General features: G+C 46.3%; 1 protein-coding gene across 1 annotated transcript; it reads right to left on the bottom strand.

Annotated features, from left to right (window-relative positions):
* Positions 1–27: 27 nt before the first annotated feature.
* Positions 28–27146, bottom strand: notch3 (notch receptor 3). The gene is made up of 32 exons (XM_084038085.1): positions 26871–27146; positions 25794–25866; positions 16030–16172; positions 15608–15943; positions 14872–14994; positions 14545–14778; positions 14292–14447; positions 13985–14170; positions 12846–12959; positions 11626–11739; positions 10492–10725; positions 10149–10259; positions 9850–10042; positions 9616–9761; positions 9082–9315; positions 8798–8950; positions 8448–8676; positions 8129–8330; positions 7852–8008; positions 7575–7759; positions 7317–7449; positions 6816–7186; positions 6172–6695; positions 5748–6074; positions 5504–5652; positions 5185–5416; positions 5007–5097; positions 4705–4873; positions 4279–4583; positions 4015–4162; positions 3824–3921; positions 28–3736 (listed from the first exon to the last, which is right to left on the bottom strand). Exons 1-32 carry the CDS (start codon positions 26929–26931, stop codon positions 2231–2233), a joined length of 7437 nt encoding a protein of 2478 aa, XP_083894211.1. The 5' UTR covers positions 26932–27146; the 3' UTR covers positions 28–2230.
* Positions 27147–27539: the final 393 nt, after the last annotated feature.

Below are 27539 nucleotides of genomic sequence, written 5' to 3'. Positions count from 1 at the left end.
CAATAAAATATCAGTCGCAGCCTCAGCTTCAAATAATGCTAAATGAAGTACATTTTATTTTTGTCCTTTTTAGTACATAGTCATTTCAGAAACATAAGACTTCTCAAGCAAATATCTACCCAGAACAAACATATTTACAAACATAAGTTGGGAGGTTGAAATGTACAAAACACTTAGTGCGACCTGGTAGGGAAATTGAATGACCAGTTATATATAAAAATAAAATAATAAAAAAAACACACAGTTTTCATAAGTAAAATGTGAACTGGACTGTGAACAACAACATGTTTCCCAGGTCTGATCCAAACAGTAGCTGAGTCTATAGTGAACAGGATAAAACAAAGAATGAAAGATAAACTCTATGACACAACTAGGGACAGTGTTAGGTCACCACAAAAGTAGTAGCTAGGAGTGGTGGCCTACTAATTTCTGCTCATGATGTCGCAAGATGAAAATGCAATGGTTATTTACTCAAATCTCTACTACTATCAGCTGACTTTATGCTAAAATGTCCACAGAACGTTAAGGAGAGGATGACCTCTATCCTAAACACTCGGGTCATGTGGGGGGGTGAAGAGTTGGTCATTACACAAGGTGTTAGCTGGACGACTGGGAGTGTCATCAAAGAATGTTGCAAGAAGTTTAAAGGCGCAGCACTACATAGTAGTGTTCTTTCCTTCAGTCTCTTCTAATGATCATCTTAAGATGCATCTCCGCTGGCCTTGGACTGGGAGCTACTGTAGATGCAGAGGAAGTGTCCCACTGCATGCCGTAAAACACCTCCCTGAGGAGTGACAGGGCAAAAGCAGTCACAGCCCAGCAGCCACACCCTCACACTGACCACTACTCCACCACAGACAGACACTACCAGAGACCGGGCCAGAGTGTCAACGAGACCTCGTCTGCCACAGATAGTCCGGGGAATGTTTCCATGCAGTCCAGTGAAGGACAAGGGCTCGACAAATTCAACTTCTACCCGTCATCTGGTTCTACTTTTTTTTTGTTGGATGCTGCTGAGAGGCCCAGCAACCAGACTAAACAGGGTAGGCAAAATGTAGGAATGTTTGCAGGGAAGAGTGATATAAAATAGCAGCTGATAAGCATAGCTTAGTACATCTGAAGTGATGTTAAAAAAAAAAAAGGTATCCATGGTTTTCACAAATATACAGAGTATAAAACAAAAGGAACAAACAAACAAAAATAACCTAAAAAGGGCAGTGAGAGGCTGATTTTAAAGACGAAACGATACAGGTGTCAGGGCTGACAGCGGAACTGGAGGTAAGAGTCCTGTATGTACAGTCAGTGAGATATGGCAGCATTACACCTAAACCATTACTCCAATGATTTATCATAAAAGTTCATAGGGAAAATTACCATGGATTAAATGCCACCCATATATTATAAATATCCATTGCAGTTAAATGTTGTATAGACCCACACTTGCCCTTCGAGGCAGGTCATTTGAAGTGCTTCAGAGACACTCATCTACATTCTTATTCATAATACTCATATAAAACGTAATCAATAACCACAATTCAATAAAATCCGAACATATCACTACTGCTGATCAACTCTTAATATATATATCTGCTAGAACCAGTTTCTCATCTTTGTCAGTTGTTGTTGGCCTAAATAAATATCAGTCAAGAGAGGTGGACATTCCTCCGTCTGTTAACTGGTCTGATGATGAATTATATTCCTTTACCGTCACGTGCCACACTGGCTAAATAGAAATGTAGGCGGCCCATATAAAATAGGAGGGGGTGACATTATGTGAGAAGCTAGAACAGAAAGAGGGTGAAAACACCTTAAAAGGCAATTCAGAGAGATAAAAACAATAAATAAAAATAAATGAATTCCCTTCAACATTTTACTTTTTTCTCTTATCTACTTTTTAAATGTTTGTTAGTTTCCAGGAGAGCATCCCTAAGTCTTTGAAATGAAAGACTTGGTTTTCTTCATATACTTTTTTTTTTATAATAAAAAACAAGTCCATCTGTGACAGAATTACTTCATTAATTTGTCTGCTGTTTTTTCAGACAACACACATTTCCCTTTACTTTATTTCTCTGCAAGAATCACTAGCAGACGGTCCTCGTGATAATCATAGTCAATCCAAATCCAATGAAAATCTTGGAAACAGGCTGACACATATAAACAGACAGGCCCAAGAGCCAGTCCACAAATTATTTTACCCCAGGTCCCTTTTCAAGCAGAGGCCATTAGATCTTTATGCAAACACCTGCATCTTGCCATTGGCCTCTGGGATTTGAGTAATTTGGGTCTGGGCAGGGCCAGCAACTGCTGGGCTGGGCGTCGAATCTGACCAATCAGAGACACAGTGAGGAGAGGGGCTGGACCAGGGCTCTGGAGACTCTGGGGAGGGGGTCAGGTAGGGGTGCTCACTGGGCAAATGGAGGTAATGCTTGGGCGTGGCATCGAGTGCGGAGGAGTAGCTGTGCTGAGAGGGAGGGGTTGGGTAATCCTCCGTTCCTGCAGTGCTGCCACCAGGCTGGGAGGGCAGAGCCTGGCTGGTCTGGGCTGCTGGTGTGGCTGCCTGTGGGGGCTGAGCAGGAGGCAGGGGTTGTGAAGACTGCTGAGGCATCTGCTGCTGGAAGAAGGATGGCGGAGGCTGGGAGGTCTGGGGTGTCGGTGGGGTGGAGGTGCCCATGCGGGCCATGCTCTGCTGGCTGGCGATGGAGTGGTTCATGAGCTGCTGCTGCTGCTGTTGCTGCTGTTGCTGCTGCTGCTGCTGCTGCTCAGCAATGGAGGGCAGCTTGACTGGGCTGATCGTGGGTGTGGAGGTAACAGGTGTGGGCTGCAGCATGGTATTACGGTAAAGCTGCTGTTGGTGCATCAGCATGCTCTGCTGCTGCATGGCTGGGCTCTGAGGGTGCATGCCCGCCTGGCTACTCTGCACAAGATTCACCACCTGCTGACCACACTGGGAGGAGGCCATCCGGCTGTGCCAGTCAAAGGGCACACTGACAGGACTGACCAAGCCCATGTTGATCCCCATCTGGCTTGGACTCAGCACATATCCATGGTTGACATCTGAAGCCATGGAGACGCGTCCCTGCAAGGACATTCCTGCAGCTCCCAGGTCATTGAGTTGGGCTAGAGACACAGCAAAGGGGCCACCCCCCTCCAACATGCTACTATGTACCATCGGGGTGTTTGGGACAGACATGGAAGAATGGTAGAGCCCTGGTGACTGCATGGCCACAGGGGAAGTGGGGTTGGTGATGTAGCCAGCATTGTTAGCTCCCCCATGGGGTGAGTCTAGTGAGTCGACTGGGGACAGGGTAACTGAGCTGTCCAGTAAGGCACTCTGCATGTCCAGGGTGAGTTTCTTATTACGGGCCTTGACTGACTCCTTCATACTGGTAGTATGTTGGCCTCCCAGACTAGAACCCTTGACCCCAGGCCGACGGTTCTTCTTGCCCTGTGGGGTGTTCTTCAGACTAGGCATGAAGGCGCTGGGAGGGCACATGAGAGGAGACAGAGTATGTACCCCAGCGAGGTGGTGTCCACCCCCTCCATGGCCCTGGGGACTCCTGACTGTGTTGTATTCATCAAGAAGCTGCACAATGTCGTGGTGCATACGCTCCTGAGCAATGTCCCGGGGCAACCTGTCCATATGATCGGTGATCTCTCTGTTTGCAAAGTGAGCCAGCAGCACCTTCACAGCCTCCAAGCTGCCCTCACGGGCTGCAAGGAACAGAGGGGTCTCCTCCTGAAAATAAAAAACAGAGACTGTGTTAGATACAAACATATCTCTATTTAAGCCACATTGATGCAAAAGTCTACGTGGCTGTTATACCTTGAGATCTTGCATGTCTTTGTTTGCACTATTCTTCAGCAGAGCAATGGTGGCGTCCACATTGTTAACGGCAGCAGCCCAGTGCAAGGACGATTTACCTGAAAGAGGAGACAAACCATGATGTTACAAATCTATAGTTTCAGTGAATATCATCACAAAACAGGAACATCACGACAAGATTACACACTTACCCAATTCATCTACTGCATTGACATCAGCATGGCAAGTGATGAGCTCCTCTACCATGCCCTCTACTGCCAGCCGTGCTGCCAGGATCAGCGCAGTGGAGCCGTCATACATACGGGAGTCGAGATCAGTGGCCCGATTTCTGATCAGAATCTGGCAGGGTAGAAAAGAATGGGATAAACATTATGATTCATCCAATGCTAAAATAAGTTGTAGACATTTCGACCACCGATGTGGTCAATAAACAGAATACGTTGATGTTCGTTTACCTGGAAAACGCCCTGTGCATCTGCAGCCACGGCAGCATGTAGCGGTGTACGTCCTGTGTTATCCTGAGCGTTGGCGTCTGCCCCGGCGTCCAGCAGCCTCTTAGCAGCATCGGCGCGGGCGTAGCGCGCAGCCAGGTGGAGGGCTGTCTCACCAGTGCGGTCTGTTTGGGCAGCCAGGGAGGCTCCCTGGTAGATTAGGTCGGAGATGATGTTGGCCGAACACTCCTCATTTTCCTCCTCCTCGGTTACCTCCGGCTCTAAGCCGCCTCCACAGAACGATGCCAGCATCAGAGGTGTAAAACCATCTGGCAGCAGATGAAAACAGGGTCAATTTATGTCTATTCAAGTGCTAAACATGACAGATCATATAAAGACAGTATAAAAAAATGTGCATATCACGCATATCTTAAAAGTTGGACTCACTACCTGGGCCTCGGACGTTAACGTCCATGCAGTCACTTTCAAACTCTCCTTGAGGCGGGGTGAGGGCCATGGTGGGAGGCACACGGATGTCTGCGGCTGCAAGGTGATGCTGTGTCCACTGCCTGCTGTCCACGGCATCTTCACTGTCTGAGAGCATACTGGGCTCCTCAACCTGAAAACACACACACAACTCTATTTTGTTACTACTGCAGACTTAAATACAGGCTGAAATAATGTTGTAAACTTTACGTAGACACTGTGCTTGGGTGTAAATTGATGAGGTACATTAGGTAAGTTTCACTGACCTTGAGCCTTTTTGGCTCCGGGCAGTCTGTGTCCATCCACTGGTCACTGTGATCTCCAAGGAGAGATTCCTCCACAGTTTTTGGCATGTGTCTGTTTGTAGATGAATATGTTAAACAATGTAAGCACAAATCGTATTGCTAAAGCAATTCAGTTAACATTTCCACACAAATAACTTACTTCATTCCCAAAGCATCCTGACCCACAGGTTCCCTGCGGTTCTTGTTGCTGCTGGGTTCCTTTTTGAGGAAGAAGCCCTCTGGGAACCAAAGGGTACTGTGTTCTCTCTTTCGACGAGCAATCAACATGCCGATGACGAGGATGACCAAAATGAAAAGAGAGGCTATGCCCACCAGCATCAGCTTGGCCCATTGAGGGATGGGGTCAGCTTCAAAAATAATCTTCTTTTCACCTGTGGTGAGAAGGCAAAGTAGAATTCATACATGTGTGCCTAATTAGTTTTACGTTTATTTTGGGTTCTTGAAGTATTACTACTCACCACGGGCTTCCTTGAGTGGGTAAGGGAACCGGAGCATTTCTACAGCTGACAGGGCTCCCAGGTAGTCTGCAGCACTGTCAGCTGTAGGGAAACAATCCTCCGAGCCCTGAGAGCACAGGCGGTTGTCTATTTCCAGGTACACTATAGATCTACAGGGATAGCAGAGAGAAAGGTATTTAGTGTAATGTACGATCTACAGGAAAGGCTTCAGCTTTTATGTTTACTGTAGGAAGGCTTGACTGACCCGATGACCTCCTGCTGAGGCTGCAGTTCCCGCTTGAGGCGCGCCTCTCGACGGGTGTAGGGGCGGATCATGGCTTCTCCGTTTTCGTCCAGTCGGAAGCGGAGTGTAGTGTGTAGGATAGCACTTAATTTCTGCAGGAAAGCTCTGCTAGTGCGGACAAGCTCCTCCGGAGGCAGTAGGACTACCAAAACCAAGACACCTTCAGCGAGGTCTTCTGGAACCTTCGCTGCACAGTCCAATCCATCCCATCCGCACTCCTCTGTGTTGCAGCCCTGGTCACACTCTCCATCAGCATGGTGGTCTATACAGTAGGCTTCGTATATTGGACTGGAGATGACATGAACAAAAGGATGAGCTCAGGTTTTCTTAGTACAGTACAGAGTAAATGTGTGGGGGGTCCCCTTTACAGTAAAAGTGAACTCACTTGCAAACTTTCTCCTTGTTCTTGCAGTCAAAGTTGTCATAGAGACATTCAACGTTGTTGCAGGACTCATCACACTGGCTGTTGTTGAAGACACGCCAGCAGTCGGTACAACGAGCCCAGGGGTTCACTGTGAGAGAGCAGTCGCCGCCGTCCCAGCTGCAAAGGAATGTGTTGCATTCCTTGTCGCAAACCCCGTCGTTGGCTTTGCCATGGCAGTCTGCGAGAGGGCACGAAGGTGTTGGAACCTCGGCGGCTCTGCTGCTCTGCTCGCACCGTTTACCTGTCCAGCCACTGGGACACTGGCAGTGGAAGTACGGGAAGCTGGTCTCTTCGGTGCACAACCCTCCATTCCGGCAGGGCTGGGAGGAGCAGCCTTCATTGCTGCGATGCTGACACTGGGGCCCGCCGTAACCCGGCAGGCAGGTGCAACGTGCCCCTCTCATGGTAAGTGCACAGCTCCCTCCATTGTAGCAGGACAGCTCCCGACAGGACATGCTTCTTTCACAATTTGGCCCAGCGTAACCCTAAAGATAGACATCAAACGTGCACATAGTTTGTGAACTTTCAATACACAAATCAGAAAAGCTACAATGAATAAACAAAATAGCATGAGGTGTTTCATCTTAATGTGAATGTGCACTCACAAGCTGACACGTGCAGCTGTATCCCAGAGAAGAGCTGCCGGAGACAGAACAGACTCCTCCGCTCTGACAAGGCTGGGACTCGCACACACTGAACCTGCTTTGACACCGCCGGCCGGTGAAGCCGGGCTTGCAGACGCATTGGTAGTCATTGGGCAGCTGGATACAGTCAAGGCTGTTGGAGGGACTGCAGGGGTTAGAGAGACACTCGTTTATGTCTCCCTCGCATCTTTCCCCTGTGAATCCGGGGGGACAATTGCAGCGGTATCCACCAACTCTGTCGACACAGGTGCCATTGTTAAGGCACTTGGGAGGAGCACTGCGCGGCCTTAAAGGTGCAGCACAGTCATCTTCGTTGATCTCACAGAGGACACCTTTGAAAGGAGAGAGGATTATTAAATACAAGCTGATATGTATTATACGTTAGTCACATTACAGTCACAATGTAGTTCATATAGTGTAATGTCTTTAGAGATTAGGTTTCTCTTTAACTTGCTTGCATACCCAGTGTGCCAGGGGGGCAGGAGCAGATGTAATGTCCCACCAGATCAATGCAAGTGCCTCCGTTCTGGCAAGGATGAGACTGGCACTCATTGATCTCTATCTCGCAGTTCTGTCCAGTAAAGCCTGGCATACACTGTAATGACATGCAGAGGACAATATTATTAGTATCTCCATGATTGGGACAAAGCACTGTGTAAATACTGACTCTGCTGAAATATGACACAGTACCACATAATATTGACAAAGCAATGTACTCACGTCACACTGGTATCCTCCCACATATCCCCTGCAGGTGGCACCATTGCGGCAGGGTTTGTCTTCACAGTGGTCCACTTGGCTTTCGCAATAGCTTCCAGTGTAATCGGCAGGACACTTACAATAGTGGGCATTCCCAGTGTTCACACAGTGACCACCGTGGTGGCAAAGCTCGTCTGTCTGGAGGCCTGGTTGGAGAGATGCAGGAGGAAATGTTACTCTACTCAGTTACACCACGAATACAGGCCTCAGAGTTACATTTCATATAATATTCACATACCTCTCTGGCGAGCAGCTGTCTCACAAGAGACCCTGGAGATGTCACAGTAACGTCCAGACCAGCCGTTATTACAGTCACAGATGAAAGAAGCATCCTTCTGGCGACAGCGTCCTCCATTTTGACAGGAAGATGAGCGTCTGCACCAGTCGACTGGTGTCTGGGTGGGCAAGAGGCACACGGGACAATTCTCAGTATTTATTAGTCTAAAAACATAAAGTCACGAAGACACAAGGCCATAAGGAGACCATTCAAGAAGTGTCATTGAGTGTGTGTGTACCTGGCAGCGGTTGCCAGTGTAGCCCTTGGGGCAGGAGCAACGGAACGACTCCAGGGCATCTTGACAGATGCCTCCATTGAGGCAGGGCTGGGAGTCACACTCGTTGACCTCGTATTGGCAGTGGGAGCCAGTGAAGCCTGAGCGGCAGGTACAGGAATAGCCATTGATCTTATCTGTGCACGTCCCTCCATTGAAGCAGGAGCTGCAGACACAAGGGAACACGTGTGTTTAAGTTTTATTGTCACATATAAACACGTGTATAAATATGCAGATAGATAAAGCACAGAGATATTTCTACAACTTGAACACAAGCACTTACCTTTCAGTACAATCGGGGATGTTGGTTTCACAGTGGATGCCGGTAAAGCCAGGCCTACAGGTGCAAGTGTAGGAGTTAACATAGTCTGTGCATGTGCCTCCGTTTTTGCAGGGGGAACTCTGACATTCATTGATCTCTAAGGCACAGCGGGGTCCTGTGAAGCCTGCCAGGCAGCTACAGTGGAAGGAGTTCACACCATCTGTGCAGGAACCTCCACTTAGGCAAGGGTCTGATGGCACAAAAGGAAAGGACGACTATGGTCAAGAACAGAAGACAAGGACCTGGCATTGTGTTTGACGCCAACAGACAATTACAGTCATTCAGAACACTATGTTTACATGGCTACTCACTAGGGGAACAGTCATTGATGTCTGTTTCACACGTCAGCCCAGTAAACCCAGCTCTGCAGGAGCACACAAAGCCTCCAAGCGTGTTAGTGCAGGTCCCGCGGTTCTTGCAGGGGTTTGAGATGCATTCATTTACATCCACGTTACACAACTGACCTGAAAAATGCAGCAGAAGGGTACAATAAGGTTAAGATCATAAACATTTATGCATTAAGAATTTCTCTAAGATTCAAGACTATCAATATGAACAATATGAACAAAGAGGAGGCGGTGCAAAATGAACTTACCTTGCCACCCTGACTGGCAGTTACATTGGTAGCCCATATAGTCTGGTGTGTGTGTGCAGAGGGCGTGATTGGCACAGGGGTTAGGTGAACAAGGGGTGAGAACATCAGCGCAAGTGGGTCCACTGTAAGGAAGCTCACACAGACAGGTGAAACTGGCCACACCGTCCACACAGGTGCCCTTGTTCAGACAGGGACTGGATGAACATTCGTTGATGTTCACCTGGCAGAGGTTACCTGTCGGAGGGGCAGAGAAGACATGAACACATATTACAGAACTGAAAATGATGAGCCCGAGACTTGGCCAAACACTGAATGTATCGGCACATTTTTAACACACCACTAGGGGGAGGTAGATGTCTGGAAAATGATGAGAGGACATAGTAGGAGTCTTTTAGACTACAAGTCAAGTCTATAAGCTACTCAGTTACGACTTCATTTATTGCATGTGCTGTAATTCCTCTCTTTGTGCTGTACTTTTTGATGTTGATGACTCCAGTGGTTACTGTGTGTTGCGAAACCATGCCATCCTCTTACCTCTGAAGCCTTGGCGACACTTGCACATGAAGCCATTGAGCTGGTCGATGCACGTGCCAGCATTCTGGCAGGGACTCGGCAAACAGTCGTTCCTGTCCAGGTCACAGTTCTTCCCCACCCATCCAGGTTCACAGTCACAGCGATAACTGGAATTAAGGATTATGATCGGTAAATCCAAAAGATGTCAAGTTGTAAATGTACATATGCTTGGTCAAAGTCTGGAATAGAGCATACCCGTTGATGTCATCCCTGCATGAGCCATGGACACATGGGCTGCTGCCACACTCGTCCACCTGGGAGTAACAGTAAGGGGGCTTGAAGCCCTCCGGACACTGGCAGTGAAATCCATTTTCTTCATCCACACATGTCCCCCCATTTCTACAGGGGCTGGATGCACACTCGTCTATCTCTACATTGCACTTGGGACCTGGCGGGAGAGATGTTTGACACAATCAGAAGTGTGTTTGTAAACGTTTCATATGAGGATATATTTTTCATCTCAAATTTGTGCTTTCACTTTCAGCGGGCCTTACCAGTGAAGCCTGGTTTGCAAACACAGTCGTAACGGTTAATGCCATCTTTGCAGATGCCATAGTCGCATGGGTTGCTGGCACAATCATCAAAGTTGATTTCACAATTTGTACCTGTGTTTGACAAAGAGTTAGTTGGAGAGAGAGTTTTACAATTTATTAACATTTGATCAAAGGTCATACATACCGAAGCGGAATATGCTTCGGTATGTATGAGCATACAACATGATTTAGCCTAGAGTTTCAGTAAATGTTGGCAAGATCTTTTTTTAAATTTTTTTTAGGATTGATTCAAAGATTTGAGTTAGCAAGTCAGACTATGTGATTTTGGTGTTGTTCCTCTTACCTGAGGTTCCATGTTGGCACTGGCAGATATACTTGTTGACCAGGTCCACACACTTGCCCCCATTCTGACAAGGGTTGCTGTGGCACTCATTGAGCTGGTTCTCACAGCGATAGCCAGTGTAGCCAGCATCACAGTTACAGGTGTAGCTGGCAATGCCATCTACACAAGTACCATGGTGGCATGGGTCAGGCTGACAGTTGTTGATGTTACTCTCGCAAAGTGTCCCTTCATAACCTAAAGAGAAACAAAGCATAAATGGAGATCGATGTTGAGGCAAGAATGAAAGCTGTTTTAATTCTAATCTCAATCTTCCTCCTTTTCTGAGTGAACTTCCTCTGTCTGTTTCCTACTTTTTCTTTCTAAAAGCTTCTAAGGTTTTTGGTTGTGATTACTGTGGTTTTCATGTCGACAGTGTCTGGGCATTGGGCAAGCAAGTGTTGATTTGTGTGGTATGTGTGTAGTGCAGTGCTGAGTTGGGCAAAGCAGTAAAGAAGGGCCCTACACAGGCCTCCCAGTCCTGCTTTTGTTCTCAGTGGCGGAGGGAACAATAGACTGCGCCACGTCAAACAGGGCCACTTCACTCAACAGAAGGGGCCCACAAACACAGGGAATACCAAGCAGCTGGCCACTGAAACAATGAAGCAGGCTCCTCCGTAGACTTAGGTCCAAGCAAACATTAAACATTAAATATCAATGTATACACACACAGTTAGCTCATACACGGAGCCTCTGTGACCAACTTGTAGCTAACTGTATCTGGGCTTGTTTTAAAACATGCAAATGACCGAATGTCATGGAACGAAAGTGAGGACGCAGCATGAGGTGGTGTGTGGGGGTTCAACAGATGAACAGATGTTGGGGTGATGACCAAGGCTCTTTTCTTGGCAACTGCTGGTCCTCAGTGACCCCATGATCCTGAGAGCCGGCGAGGGAAAGAGGGGGATTAGGGGCCTCAAGTCAGTCTGCTTGGCCAGCAGACATCCAGAGAAATAGCTGACCCCCCCCCCCAAACACTGAACACTTAACAAAGACAAGTGGTTAAGGTACACCTGCTCTTCTGTCTGGGAAGACATGTTAAGCCGTGTAGTTTCTAACAATTATTCACAGACAACTACTAGGTACAGAAGGCCTTACCTTCAGCACAGCGGCACTCGAAGCCATTGGGCCGGTCGTAGCATTTCGCTCCATTCTGGCAGGGTGTGCTGGCGCACTCATCTATGTCGATCTGACACATGGTGCCGGTAAACCCTGGGACATGCAAACACAGAGTTGAAGGGTCAGAAAGAAAGTCCAGTGGAAAGGTCCACGCTCAGGTCAGAGGGCAGTTCTGTCTCTTCTTAGAAGGCCAGAGGTCTTTGGCTAGGTTGGTAACGTCTGGCTAAGGTTGGGTTTGAGAGCGTCTCGGCTGGTTAAGGACATGTCATCTGTGCACTTGAACCAATGCTAAGATGATGACTACAGAAAACGGAAGGCCTGTGACCTTGATAATGTTTTTTTGGGGAGGCACTTACAATCTATTGCATACAAAGGTGGATCTGAAAATAAAAGAATTTTGTGGGAAAAAAAGATCCATTGTGTGCAGCTTGAGCTGACTTCATTATGATTTCATTATGTCTGGTTTCTGTGGTAAATAAAACCATATGGAATGTGCGGAGAAACAGAATATTTCCTCAACAACAACTGCAATAATATGAACAACAACGATAATAACATCAGTTTTAATATCTCAAATCTACTGGTTTGAAAAGCTTGAGAAACTGAGCCTGGCCTGAAAGCAGTGGGCACAGTGCCCAGACAGGGGTGAATTGGTAGCACACTGCTCAGTTGATTAACAGTGTCAGGACGGTCTGTGTGTTGGTGCTTGGGCTGCTAAAGGGGGGGTTAGAGGAGACGGTGGGATTGTTTTCTCTTGTAGGGACCCCCCCATCCCCTTCCTGCATCAGCTCCACCGGCTCAATAGCTAGATGGGGGGTGGAGAGGGGACGTCTGTCCCAGATGTAAATTGAGGACCTGGAAAAGAATCTCATTAGCAGGACTGCTGTTCCCCACCACCACCAGGGCAGGATGAGGGAGACTGCTGTCCCTTCCACATTCCAGCGGGGGTCACAATAGTGTCTTTGTTCAGGCAGGAGGAGAGGACAGGCAGCCTTGTGGGCCTGCCTTTTTATATGAGTGGTAGCTCTGAGCACCAGCAGGCAGAAGTAGCAAACTGACCCTCCCTCCTCTGGTTCTGTGGACATTTAAACTTTGGCTCTCGGCTCTTAATACCGCTGTCACTGAGTTGGAATTGTTACCAGAGATATAAAAAATAAAACACAGGGAATAGAAATAACGGTTAGTCAGAAAAGTCTTACCTGGCTGGCAGGTGCATGTGAAGCCATTGACCATGTCCCGACAGATGCCATCATTCACACATGGGTTGCTCTCGCAGTCATCTACATCAACCTCACAGTAAGTCCCCATGTAGCCTGGAAGATAGAGGTTCACACTGAATTCACTTGTGTTTTTGCAGTTTTTGTTGCGTTCATGTCCACGTATGTCAGTTCAAGTCAGCGTGGCACACATGATTGTGTGTACTCTTAGCAATAGGGAAAAAGGATCTGTGGGAAACTTTCCTCTCACGAGAGGCCTCAGAGATTTTGACATTGGTCTCTGCTGACCCACGGGAAGGATTAAAAGATCCCTAGAGCATCCCAAGTGTTCCCAGCCGACTGACCTGAAAACACCACACCCTACTGTCCAAAGATCACTACCCCTCCCTGGGTCAGTGTCCCATTCAACAAACGCATGTTATACATTCTGCGTTGAGGTGAAACAGAGTGCTGGGGAAGAGGCTAGCGTGGAATCAGAAATAATCAGCAGCTCCACATGAGCCTTTGCCAGGCTGGCTGATGATGAGGAGGGTGAAGAGGAAGGTCCTGTCTCTGGAAAAGAAGGGGGAGGGGGAGAGGCTCTGGGAAAAGGCCTCTTTCCCTCTCTGTGTATGAGGGGTGCAAAGTGGAGCACAGAGGGGCCCTATTGTTCCGCTCCATTCCCACCACTCTACCACTCATTAGTATTCACAGCACACTCCTCCCCCTAACTGCTCGCCCTCTCTCACATACAGTCCTATAGACCCGACTCCCGGCTCTAATTTGTATAGTTCCCAAAACCCCAGGATGCATGTAGGACTGTGCGTGAGAGTTTCACTGTGTTTTTGTCACCCAGTGTCCAAACCATCACTTAGTCCAAACTAATACCCTGTCTGGCTGGATAATGTAGTGAGAGTAGAGCCGTGCTTGCACACCCCCAACGTCAATGGGAATGCATTACATAACAGTCTACACTGGTAGTCGGTATGGCACAACTGTAGATGATGCTTCAACAAGTTTAAATAATCAGGTGTGCCACTCTGCTATGGGTTTGCGGCGGTTCTAGTTAGATGACAGGCTCAACCGAGGTGTTCTATTTTTATATCGGCAGTGCTGACATACAAGTTAACAGGCCGGAATACCTGGCATGCAGATGCAGGTGAACTCTCCGATGCGGTCCAAGCAAGTGGCGTCATTCTGGCAGGGCATGGACAGGCATTCATTGATGTCAATCTCACATCGCGGGCCAGCATATCCCCGGCCGCACTGACACTGGAAGGAGCCTTCCGTGTTCACACATTTCCCAAAATGCTCACAAGGGTTGGCGCCTGTGGGGAGAAGGCTGAGGTTAAGTATATGAAACACACTCAAACAAAAAGACAAAGCAGAGAGCCTATGACGACAGTACTGTTAAATGTTTTTTTTTTTTTTTTAAAGGGTTAGACTTACCAATCGAACACTCGTCCATGTCCTGGTTGCAGGCACCTCCTACAAAGCCGGCAGGACATGTGCAAATGGCACGGCCGTTCAGCGGGTTGGTGTCGCACACTGCCCCCTCGTTGCAAGGGTTACTCACACATGCATCATCAAGGTGGCACAGCAAACCTGTGGAGACAGGGGGGGAGAAAGAAAACACATGAAGCCAACAGTTTAGCCGCCAGGACTGAGAGGGGCATAGAGACACCTTGACAAACTCACTTACCGGTCTTTCCAACTGGGCACTCGCAGAAGAAGGATGCTACGCGGTCATGGCAGGTAGCTCCATTGAAGCAAACGGCTATGGCACAGTCATCTATGTTCTCGCTGCAGTCGTCTCCAGTCCAGCCGTTAACACAGACACAGGTGTGACCACCGATGGTGTTGAAGCAAGTTCCCCCATTATGGCAGGCGTTTGGCTGCATGAGACACTCGTTGACATCCTCAGCACAGTATTGCCCTAGTGTGATCAGAAGACGTATGAGCTCACACATACTAACCATGATACATGTACAAAACATTTATTTCAAATATGATGTAAATAGAGTGTTACCTGTCCATTCTGGTGGGCACTGGCAATTGTATGTGTTCACTCCATCCACACATATTCCTCCGTTCATACACTTGTGACCTGGACAGTCGTCCACATTATTCTCACAGTTGTGGCCCTCAAACCCTGAGGCAGATGGAGAGAAGAATGAGTTATGATACACAGTAACACACACCAACGCAGAGTTTATTAAACATCAGTGGTTCCTGTTCCACTCTACTCGTGACCTTCAGTCATATTTCCCACACTAGCAGAGGTGTGGGGCAATGTGGGTAGTAAAAAGGTTCAGAGGGTGTCTGATTGTTTACATCTTCTCATGATGGTTCCCACACGATGCCAGCAAGAGCCGTGACTCCTGCCTGCATCAGAGGTCCGCACTCCCCACAGTGTTTGCTTGTTTTATAATCTCTCACAGTTTCAATGACTTCCTCTCTGGCAAGAGACATTTCCTGTCAGTTCCCCAGTGGGAAACCAGAGGGCCCATAAAATAAATTCCTTCTGTTGTGGAAAGACCAGAGTGGAGTAGAGTGACGGCGGGCCGCCTCTTCAACTCTCCCACCATCCCCTCTCCCATCATCAGTAGCTATTAATAGCAGACAGGAAGCTGACCTGGGAGCAGAGGAGTAAATCCCAGCAACAGCACCAACTACGTACTAGCTACGTCATCAGGCTGGGGAAATCTGTATGTCTGTAGCACTGTGTTGAGGCTCTAGGAAAACAAAGGGGAGAGCTATTCTACCTGGTAGGCAAGCACACTCGTAGGAATGGTCGCTGGTCTGTCGACATGTGCCCCCATTAAGGCACTGAGACGGAGCGCACGGAAGGGTGGACACCTCGCATGTGCGGCCGCTGTATCCAGGTTTGCACTGACAGCGGAAGGATCCATGGGTGTTAATGCAGAGGCCCCCGTTGAGGCACACGCCAGGCTTGCGGCACTCGTCAATGTCATTGCGGCAGTTCTTTCCCTGGAAGCCAGGTGGGCAGGAACAGTTGTAGTGGTTATTCCAATTGGCACAACGGGCCCCATTGGCACAGGGACTTGTGGCACAGGCATCAATGAGGGAGCAGTCTTGGCCTGGAAAGTGAATTGCATTCAGTTAAAATTCAGTCTCCCGTGTCAGATCTGATCTTTCCAATGAAGACACATTCTGATGGATGTACCTCTGAACCCTCTCTGGCACACGCAGGTGTATTGTGGAATACCGTTGACCACTTGGCTCTTGCAAGCTGCTCCGTTCAGACATGGCGAGCGATGACAGGGATCCAGGTGCTGACAGACAGGACCAATGAATCCCGGCCGACATCTGGACAAACAAATTCACACAGACAGAGACACACATTAGGATGTCTTTGGCCTGGAGGTCAAAGCAGGTCACAAGATGACAAGCTAAGGTATTTAACAAAGAACTGTGACACTCAGTGTAGCCTAATTCCCATTAAGTTCTGGGTTTGGCTTTCAGACCATGACACCTTGGCAAGACTTGTTGCCTGACTCACACATTGGCTTTAGAAATACTTCTGCAACCTGAAACGAATTTGTCAAAACATAGTTTACTCCATAAGTTCTTATCATGCAGTACAAACACAGACAGTCTGGAGCAGTCTGGAATCAGGACAATTGCCAACAAATACTGACATGAGAAAAAAACGAGGACTATAACACGGCACATATTAACCGAAAAAGAGAAGCAGCTGTGGTATTGAATGAAACACCGGTGACCAGCTTGATGAAACATTCACGCCTTTTAGACACACAAAGCTTTTCCGACACACATCCTTCTCACATGTGCCTGGTGGAGCAGACAGGTTTCTATTTTAATCAATACAGCTGCTTTTTTCCCCACGTAATGGCTCCCGTTTCACATGCATAACACTATGCAAAGAGCATTTTTACATTCCAAGTCTATTTTCTTGCATTTATGTGTGCAGCGATTGACTGTTGAGTTCTGAGTACTGCCAAAATGCAGGTGATCTATACTCAAAAATGTGCATATATGTAGACACAAGGTGAGCTGAAGATCCTCCTCCTGCTGCTCTGGCAACTTGCTGTGTTCACGACGTGGGCTTTGTAGACATTGTGTAAGCTTGATCTAAACCTGCTCAACTAAGAGATAAACAGAAGAAATTGCTTCCTACAGCACTCTGCAGAGGTCCTATGGGAGTTTAGACAAGGTTTGGACTTACTAAGGAGTCCAGTTTGAGCTGGTAACTCTACACCCACAATGGAGCCCCTGGCTAGGGACCAGCCCCCTCTTCAAACAGGCTGTTTGATGCTGATGACAGGGCAGTGACGGCTGGGTTTTGGCCTGCCCTTGGGCTCTGCCTTCTCTTTCATTGTAGAGGAACCACTGGGCTGGATCAATAATGGATTTTATCTATTCTCTTTTACAGAAGCATCCCCCCCCCTTAATAAACTTTAACAAAGACTAACAATTTTGTGGCTCTTGTCGCTGGTTAGGAAACTAAAGCTGATCCGGATCTAGACATTCACTGAAATTGCCTGGTTTCTTTCTGGCTTTTATGCTCAGTTTCAGAAAAACTGGAGACAAAGACAATAGAAAATTGAAAACATGAAGAAGACAGGCACACAGGCATTTCCACAAGAGCGTGCATACAGGAACAGTGCAGAAAAAGTAATAGGTTTTCAAAGTAGCAGTGCATTGGGCTATTCAAAAAATAATCAATTATCTGAGCGGAACAACTATTTATGCTGTAGGGAATGAACATGAGCACCAATATGGCACTGTAACTTTGTGTGGAATTTAAAGTGAAGCCACACTGGAGCGCCACTGTTGAGTTATTCAGACAGTTATCACAGCTACTCTTCCATCTCCAAAAGCCACAATAAACGCCAGCTTGGCTTTCTCCCCCAACAACCCCCTCCTCTCAAGCGCTGAGAGGTCAAATGTCAGAGGTCCCCCGTCTAATTGTGATGATAATGTCACTCAGGCTGCAGGGAGTGGGATGGGGCTGCTCTGCAGGAGAGAATGTCTTTAGAAGGTGGAAATGGTGGAGAGGGCGACGAAGAGGACGAGAGAGTGGTCTGGTCACGCAAGAATGTCATGTCATATTTCCTGTAATCCTTCGTCCCTTGCTACGAAAACACTGCGCTCGCTCCGAATGCACGATCCCTGTTGCCCCAGCAACCTCACAGACGAACAAGCAAGCCTGACACCCAACCAAACACCCCTGCCCACCCCCCACTTTTGGTCCCCATGGCTATTTGTCATGGCTTGGCTGGGTTTATTTAGAGGCAAATTGACTATGTCTGGAATCTCGGGTGTCACAAAAAATGACACCCAAATGTGGCACAAAGAGGGCTTTGAAAGGGCCGAGGAAGAAAGTTGCTTATAGAGCTGAAAAGTACAACACAGACTGACAGTCAAATTCCTCTGGAGCCACTCTATACTGTGGGCATTTGACTGCTTGTGAAAACCACCGAGCTGCAGTCTTAACTGGATGTTGTTCTCCGAAGACCATTGTGACTCTCTGTGGACAGAAATGAACTTACAACTCATTCCAGGAAGTATTGGATGTCCAAGAGCATGCTGATGCCGCGCCACAGAGTCTCACATAGGTATTTGGGATAAAGTGAGTTCAGCTATGAGAATGAAGTGCATTGGTGTTTATTTTTGTCTTAGTGTATAAGTGTGTATGTGTTGGTGTGTAAGAATGACGATAGTAGTTATGCTTGATTGTCCTCCCTTAAAAACTACACACTGAACTGAGTAGCCAAAACACACATTCTTTTGTCTCGATCTGACTCATTGCCAGCATGCTACTCCCATAACACACAAATCAGTGCGCTATCAGTGCAGAGACTGTGAGAGACATGCAACTTTGTCCTGCTGCACCTGAGAGTCTCCTTATCAGGCTCTTTACAACCTTGTGGATTCCACTACTTCTGGGAACAGCAGGGCAGGAACCGTGCCTACGCTTGGGCCCAGCCTTATATGTGGCGGAAGCGGGGGGCAGGTGCAGGCCACCTCTGTGCAATGGGCCCGAGTCATATTAAGTGAGAGTTGACTTCTGACCTTTGGGGAAAAGTGTACAGCAGATGAGGAGGAGGTCTTCGAGTGCAGCGGAGGAATGGCCAAAATGGGTAATCCCCCCCATGTCAACACATTTGAGGACTTTTGCCAGCTGCAGCTCCGTCACCGTGCATCTGTCCACATCTGTCATTGTACCTCTGGCTGTCTGGCATCTACGTCTCCTGCCAGACTTTAAGCCAAAACAACTGTACTGTTTTACTCATGGGAAATGCACATACGCACACACACACACACACACACAAACTTGCACACACACACACAAACAGAAGCTATTTCACAACACTCAAGAGATAGGGTCATTGTTCACAAACACGTGCATTAACAGTTCCTCTTAACAGACTTTAAAGATTGTTACACCACTGCACCAAAAGCAAACACATGCACCGATCACTACACACCCAAACACAAAGAAAAGAAACTTACAACCAGCCTCAGCTTCTGAGGAAAGGTAGTATCGTGAACCCGTAAAAGAGAAGATCCACAGAGAAAGGAATACAGGAAGGAAGAAAGAATAGCAATTGTTAAACATTTAATGATGAAGGCTTTAAAATGTCTTCACAACACATTTCTGTAATTTGAAATATGACGTTACAGCAGTACACTGCGAGTTCTCAGTTCTATGATGATCATCTGACGAAACATCCGTCACCTATACTTGTGTAACACAATGCCAGTTTTCCTGCTTTCTGGGTCACTGAAGCAGGGTAACCTGAGCTCATCCTCTCATATACAATAGCAGCTCCTCTGCCAGAGGTCAGAGGGTGGCTCACCTGTGAACAAAGAGGCTGTAATCTCTGACACGGTTCATACACACAGTCATGCTCCACAAAGCAAGAAGTATAAAGGAGTCTTCCTATCTCAGAGCACATTTCCTAAAACTATTGGAGAGGAAGAGGAAAAAACAACAGAACTACCATCTTTTGACTTGGGGCATGATTTCAACTTCTATATTGCATGTGAAGTGTTAATCAAAGTTTTATGAATTTGTTTGAGCCTAAGTTTGCTGGAACAAAATATTAGTCATTGGGAAAACTACAACAGTGTCTTCTTCTCTCAACCCAGACCTCCCACCCCCTCCTCTCCGCAAGCAAGCAGGAACCAACTCTGCTTCTTTATGCAAGTCCATACTGACACCACACTGCCAACAGGAGCCCATCCACACACCCCCCCTCTTTGCAACAACCTCTTCTGCTCTGCTCTCCCCAGCTTGGCTCTCCCTTTCTCAGCAAAGAGCCAGATTGGGGGTTGGGGAGTGTTTTGTGGCCCAAATAAAAGAGCTAAAGTAGTCAGAACTCCTTTGTATGAAAGTGCTGGGGGGGAGGGGGGGGGGCAGTGACCCAAACAGCTAGTCTTTCAGGCCTGGGCTTACATGGACCAACAGGCCTGGGCTGTAGCCTGGCAACAGTAACCCATGGTGAGAGAGAGTCGGAGTGAGAAAAAAGGGGTGTCGGGAGACAGGGTTTCGTAAGGACAGTTGGGGCACTTCAGAGGACTGATCCCCTTCATATGCAGGTAGCACCAATTCCATCTGGTAGTTAGGTATGGTCATGTCTAAACAGGATTCCTGTTTTACGGTTTAAAGTGCAAAGTTTGTTTCAACAATTGTGCTAAGACACACAATGGATGTATTGAAATCTCCAGAAGGAGATTTCCAGAGCACCCCCAGACCATGAATATTTAACATGTGAATATGAGGACATTTAACTTTCTCTTGAGGGAAAGCAGTAATGAATCTGACTAGAAAGGTAGGAAGGCTGTCAATTAGTCTCGCTCACATCCGATAGTCCCTCAACACTCAGATTTACATGTATAAAAATATAAAAGTCTGGCATATCCTTGGCAGTGGGGACTGATAGTCTGCAACAAGAGAATAAAAAAACTCTCTTGTTGCTAAGTGTTCTATTATGCTGCTATAAAAACCTCAACAAGAGATCATCTTTTTTTACACTTTTTGTCCATAAACTATCGGAACAAATTTGCCTCAAGTGTCACCAGATTATTGGAAGAATCCTCCCTGACATTTTTCAAATAGCAACACGTTTGCCCATAACCACATTGCATGAATCCCAGGGTCGAGTTCTTTCAAAGCATTCTCCACTGAACTCAACCACATAAACCCCACCCAACCACCTAAACTGAACCAGATTCCATTAAACTTTGAAACTGAAATTTAAATAATACCCTACCCCCCAACCTTGGATGAAGGATCAACTTCAATGCCTTGTCCAATGTTTTGTCTCACATAAGCCTTCATAGTAAAAACATGACGTGACAAAAGATATCTGAGACCTTCTAATGGCCTGCATCGCTACTAATTTCAGGGCAAACATTTGCTGCACAATTAAAGAAGCTTAAATAGAACTACAACTGATAAACTGTTGCACTGATTAATATTAACCTGCAGACTCTCACATGCTTATAGTCCTGAAAGAATGAGATTTGTTTACAGTGCAATAGAATAGGCTCCTAATGATAAGCAACAGAGAACAGCCAATCTCAAGTTAAAGAGTTGGGTCATTCATAACTAATTTTATAAAACTACAACACATTACAATTATTTAGCAAGTTCAATTTATATCCATATGGCACAGCATTTAAGCCCCAGAAACGTGGATAAATCTCAAATTACAAGAAGATGGTGAACATTGAAATCAAGATGTCAGATGGAAAATGTGTTTAGTGGAAAAATGAATGCCTTTCCTGAATCATTTAATGATGGACCCATCCCTTCCTCTTCTGAAGGGGAGGGAGAGACTAGGGAACTTTTGCTGGCAGACCTCAGTTATTCCAATCAGGCCTGCCTGAATGTCTCTTCAGAAGTCATTTTCTCCTGGATAAGAACAAACAACCAGGGGACTGGGGATGAGACTTCAGAGGCACGCTTATCCCTACATAAGCATGTGGTTCAGACACACATCGACTCCAAAAACAATACTAATGCCCAAATCCCGACTGGATGTTCCCGTGCCAACTCAGAGAAATGTAAAACTGACATTAACTGAGAGTTTTCTTCATGTGTACTTGTGAGTGAGCAAACTATTTTACATGTCCACATACGCAGACATAAGTAATAATGCAAGTAACACACGATGAAACAGGTTCGGCATGATGTAGCCATGTGGGGAGGATGACGTAAAATGAGGCAAAAGATGAAAAAGGAGCACGGAGACCTGGGTAGGCTGAGTAAGCTGCTAAAGCTTCTCTGATAAGACAGGATGTGTGTAGCAGGGAGGTCAGAAGGCACCACTTCCTGGGACAGGGCCTGGGAAACCACAGCTCCCAGTCTCTAGTCATGACCCAGAGAGAAGAAGGCACAACAAACCCCAAATCTTTCTCCCTATGATGGCGTAACCTTTTGGTCAGATAGTACTCATCCCCTCATAGATAAGACAACTGTTCTCTTTAAGTAATTTCAAACGATTGGGTCTGTATTGCATTAGTGACATGACAATGGCTCCATCTGCCTGTCAGGACAGCGTGAGTGATATGGGCTATATGGTGCTCTCAAAATTGCAAATCAAACAAGTCATTCCAAACATCCCATTTTCAATGAGACCAGGCTGACTGTATTGTTAAAGGCATTCCTGAAGGGGCTACCAGGGTGAATGGATGGGAGGTATGGACAATAACCTGAAAGCACCAGAGGGACAGGAGGAATCTTACTAAGCATTCCTTTCTAATCCACCATAAAGATGCCAAAGAAAACACTAGCCCTGAGGTGCTCCGAACTAAGCCAACAATATAATCTGTCTCTTTGCTACGGTCTGTCAGTAAATATGTGACTTGGCATGTGTGTATATTTCCACTTCTTTGTCAATTGCGTTCCTCAAAAATGCATTTTTGGGGTAAATTAACTTTTAGATACCCCATTTCACGTTTGGAAAGGTTGTGGCCTACTCTGAGAAAATTGAATTAGTCTTCAGTGGGTAAAAAAGGAGAAAGGATATGTATCCCTTTTTTCAAAGACATGTATAGTTCCTGCTAGTTTCCAAAAGGGAAATAAAGTAGGCAGATATAAGCGCTTGACTAGAGAAACAGCACTCCCACCTCGCTGGACAGTCTGCTCCCAATCAAAGTCAAAGATGTTCTCTTTTATCATGTTCTAAGAGGTTGGGAGTAGCAGGGTCATAACAAAACACTCACAATTTATATCCCAACTCTGCTACTGTGGCCAAGGGCAAACCATTAATAACATAAAGGGGACCACAGTATCCATCCTTTGACCTCATGCAGCAGAGAAGCCACACAATTTATTTCCATTGAGCTGAGAGGAAAGCGATGGTCGTAATCTGTGATCTGCCACTGTGTTGAGAGACAGAGGCAGAGGATGAGCCGCCAGAGCTGGGACGACACGCAGAGACAGAAAGAGTGGACCCGGTTGCCATTACGCTGTGAGAGAGGCAACATGTGCTAGAGGGACTGTGAGCTACCGGCTTCATTCCTCCACGAGCTTGTCTCTCACAGTATGGGGGCGGCTGACTGCTCAATGGCAGCACCTGGCCCTATGCTTCCCCTTTGTCAAGATCTGACTTCACTGGATTACCATCACAACATCCACCAGCTGTCCTCTACGCAGCCCACCCCTCCCCCCACTCCCCCCCCTTCAACCCAGCCTCCCTCTACCCATTCCCTACCCCCAGTCCGATCCCTCCAGCTGGATCCTCTCTGAAAGACACCCTCTCAATCTGCCTAATTATCTGTCCTCCGGCCACGCTACTGTGGCCCTCTCAAGGCGGCACATTCTGCTCACAGGGCGGAGCTGAGGGGCCAAAGGCTCTTCAACTGGACTTCCTGACTGCTCACCTCGAAGGCTGCATTTTCTGTGACACTATCAAGCCTCCACTGTCAAGGTCAACACTCTGGGCCACAGTAAGTCAGGGAAGGAATACTTATTGTACACTGCTAAGTATTAATTCTGAAGGAGAACAGTGGGTTAGATAAAACTCCACAGTAGTGTCATTTAGAACTTAGTGAAAGTAAAAAATCTCAGGAACAGTGCATGTCAATGGGAATCATCTTCCTCAAAACCTTTACTGAGCCACCTGAGGAGGAAGCCAGCACACAGAGACACAAAGAAATTAACAAGGTAGAGAGTTGTTCTTGCATGCTTGAGCTATAGTGTGGTTGTGTTCGCCAACAAGACAGAGGATACATCGGTATTTGGGACAGGAACTATGGTAGCTGCCACTCAGTTAGTATCAATTGAGAAGCTACTTGCTAAATAACCAAGTGGCTAGACAACAAAAAAGGAACAGGTGAACCACACAGACCAATGTGTTGCGTTAAGTTATTTTCTATTGGTTCTCCAAACTCCTTTTAAAATGCCAAACATTAAGGTCTATCTATCTGTCTCTGCATTTTTGATTCTGTTTTTCTACTCTGTATATTGGCTTCACTTTGCTGTGGCTTTTCTTCTCTCCCTCTCGACGCCCTGTTCTGATGGTGCCAGGTTACAGACAGGTATCTGGTAGAAGAAAGGATCTTTTCTGCTGTTTTGGATCTCCTGTTTCGGTAGGCTCCCAGGGGAAGGGGTGGGGTGGCTCCACCACTCACCTCTGGTCTGACCACTCTCATGTGTCCACGCTCCGCTCCGCTGCTCTGCCCTGCTCTGCCCTGCTATGGGACTCTTTCTACACTGTGTGGTATATTTGATGTCTCCTTCCATTAGAAATCCTTTCCCTTTGCAATTTAAGTGCTTCTTTTTTGTTGGCCCTGAACCAGCATAGTGATTACACATGCCCAAGTCCTTCACCCCTAATGCATGTACACAGCACAAAGGGACTAAAGGAGCACAAAGGATGAATGAATGGTGTCTTCCAAAATAACACACAGTACATCTGGAGATTAATATTGAAGCTAGGCAACAGTTAATTGCTATGTAAGTCCAAATGCTGCTTGGTGTTGAAAAGTAATGATGTTGGATATGCTGGAACAAAAGGCTCTGGCTGCAGACAATTATACATTGACTCACTTAATGACACTCACCCATCGTGGCTCCAGCTAATGATTGCAAAAAATGTGGGAGGTAGTTACTTGTTCCACATGCAGTCGAGTTACACATTGTCTAGTGTGCAATGGCGACTACTGGCAGAATAATCACTTTACAGAAGTATGTAGTTACTTTCACGTGATGAAAGAAGATGAAAGAATATTTGCTCTATTGTTTCTGAGAAGTGAATTCCTTGTGTTGGCTCAACTTTGACCCCTGCAGTATTGTAAAGTCCACTCCAATAAAATAATAAATGTACTGTTTTGTAGGGAAGCAGCTGGCAACCAAGGAGTTTTTGTTCTATCAATGAAAGTATCTCCTCCATCTGAAACACTCAGGCATGTTTCCTAAGCTAAAGGGTTCTCAAAAAGGACAAATGACCCCCGGGCAAGACACTGTAGGCTATTTAACTTTACTATTGTTATAGGTTCCCACACAACCCCAACCCCCCCCCTCACAAATTTGAAAAACAAAGGCCTTATCACTGTCTAAAGATGTGAGGGCTCAAAAATGCCCACAGCATGCAGGGAACAAAGACACATAATGAGAAAACACAGAAGGAAAACTTGATTGGCATTGTGCAGCGTAATGCTGTGATGTATGTGTGACTAAGCTCTTTAACAGGTGAAAAAGACAAGTGTAGCAGCCAAACATGTAGAGGCTTGATAGTGCTCATCTGTGTAGGCCTAATCAATACACTGTTTAAGACTAAGAATTAGACTGGAAATCAATCTTTCCATGAACCTTTGAAGAAGCAACTGGCAGATAACAGCCTGTCAATTTACACACAAGGCAGGCGGTTTGAATGCCTTTCAAAAAAAGTAATAAAAGTAAAAAGTATTGAGGCAGGAGAAAAGTCAGATCTTTGCGTATGTTCCACTTACATGCACCGCGAGGATGAATCTATGCATGTCCCTCCGTTTTCACACGGTCTGTATTTATCCACGCAACGGAAACCTGTGGAAATTGGAGAAATTTGTTATAGAAGCACACAACTAACTAATGACTTTATGTCACCCACGTAAACCATAGAGGAAAGGAGGAGCATGTCATTGAAGTAATAAAAATCACTGCAGAACAGAATTCCAGTCTTAGGTAGGAAAGCTCCTTCTAAAGCAGCTTGTCATGGAGAAACTCCTCTTCCAAACTCAGTGATACAGATTTCGAGCATTGTCTATAGGAAACCTTTGCCACTTGTTGCATCCTGCACACACACACACACACACACACACACACACACACACACACACACACACACACACACACACACACAAATATAATAATAATAAAAAAGCATAAACACTGTTGTGTTCCCTTCCCCTGATAGACTTGCATGCTGACATAGTGAGAGTGTTTCTGCTTGGAGAAATGTTCATTTATCATTCCTCATATCTCAGTTTCATGTTCAGCCAGACCTGCTCACGCTTTTAGGTTTTTGGAAGATGATCATGTTCTGCATCAGTGCACAAGCCGACGCGTTTAAAGTGCTGCTGATGTTACAGGAGCCACTTGTGCGCTTAACCCGGGTTGTCTTAACCCGGCGGAGCAGCAGCGCTCATCCAGAAGGCAGCTTCGCAACCATCACAAGAAAGACAACCAACACACAAAAATACAACCATTTCCCCATACAGACGTGGGAGCTATATTCACATAAAAACTATTGTGCTGATGATATTTTCAGATGCATGTAAACCTATTCTGCTATGTTACCATTGTCCCATCTGTTGCGCTTCAATTGGGCTAGGCTATTCGAAATGGCTTTGGACATGTTTGCAGACTATCTGTCGTCATAGTAATAAAATACTAAATAAAAGTTTAACCTTTTTCGCACACACGCATGTCATAGGTCATTGGTCGGATAGCGCTGGTTTGATTAGGAAGCGTACGGTCTTTGTTGTCCAGACATGTTCAAACTACCTCTGGATATCTACGGAAATTAATTGTTAATTAATCGGACTTACCATCGCAGATATGCATAAACAATAAAAATGAAAAAATAATCCATGGAATATTCCCTTCCATTTCGGTGGAAAACGTTCCAGCGTTTCAAGTTGGTCTTTTAGTAGAAATACATCCTTTATAAAGTTCACATAAAAATAAAGGCTCCAAAATCGAGGGGGACTTTTTCATAAAGACAGCCGAAGAGCGTTACGTCCCAATCCCGTATTATCCTTCGCAGCTCGGCCACGGCTGCTGTGATTCTCCGTTAACCTCCTGAAACTTTTGAAAAACTTTTGCTTCCCGATCTGTCCCACAGTCTGGTATTACTCCGCCTCCTCTCTCTCTCTCTCTCTCTCTCTCTCTCTCTCTCTCTCTCTCTCTCTCTCTCTCTCTCTCTCATGCGAGATAGTCCGTGCGGAGAGCAACCCCCCCCCTTACACACACACACGTGTACAACAAACATAGTTTGACTTATTTCACTAAAATGAGAGACAGAAAATAGATGTATATGAGTTAAAACCATTAAAACCAAAGTTAAGGCAGATGGACTCCCAACACTTTAAAAGCCACTTAGAACTAAACTACACACATTTTTAGTGTAAATATATTAAGGTGATACACTTCATATCCATTTTGTCTTCTGCAAACCCAGAAGCTAAACATATCTGTTTTGAAAAAAATGAAAAAGT

This window comes from Eutrigla gurnardus (assembly GCF_963514095.1).
Source record: "Eutrigla gurnardus genome assembly, chromosome: 20".
NCBI classification, from domain to species: domain Eukaryota; kingdom Metazoa; phylum Chordata; class Actinopteri; order Perciformes; family Triglidae; genus Eutrigla; species Eutrigla gurnardus.
This window is presented reverse-complemented; position numbering and strand designations above follow the sequence as displayed.

Excerpts from the sequence above, each read along its gene's own strand:
- notch3 (XM_084038085.1), bottom strand. The coding sequence starts at position 26,931 with ATGGAAGGGAATATTCCATGGATTATTTTTTCATTTTTATTGTTTATG. Across the intron at positions 8,331-8,447 it reads ATCCCCGATTGTACTGAAAG|CTCCTGCTTCAATGGAGGGA; the intron begins GTAAGTGCTTGT and ends TTGTGTCTGCAG. Across the intron at positions 6,696-6,815 it reads ACAGCTGCACGTGTCAGCTT|GGTTACGCTGGGCCAAATTG; the intron begins GTGAGTGCACAT and ends GTCTATCTTTAG.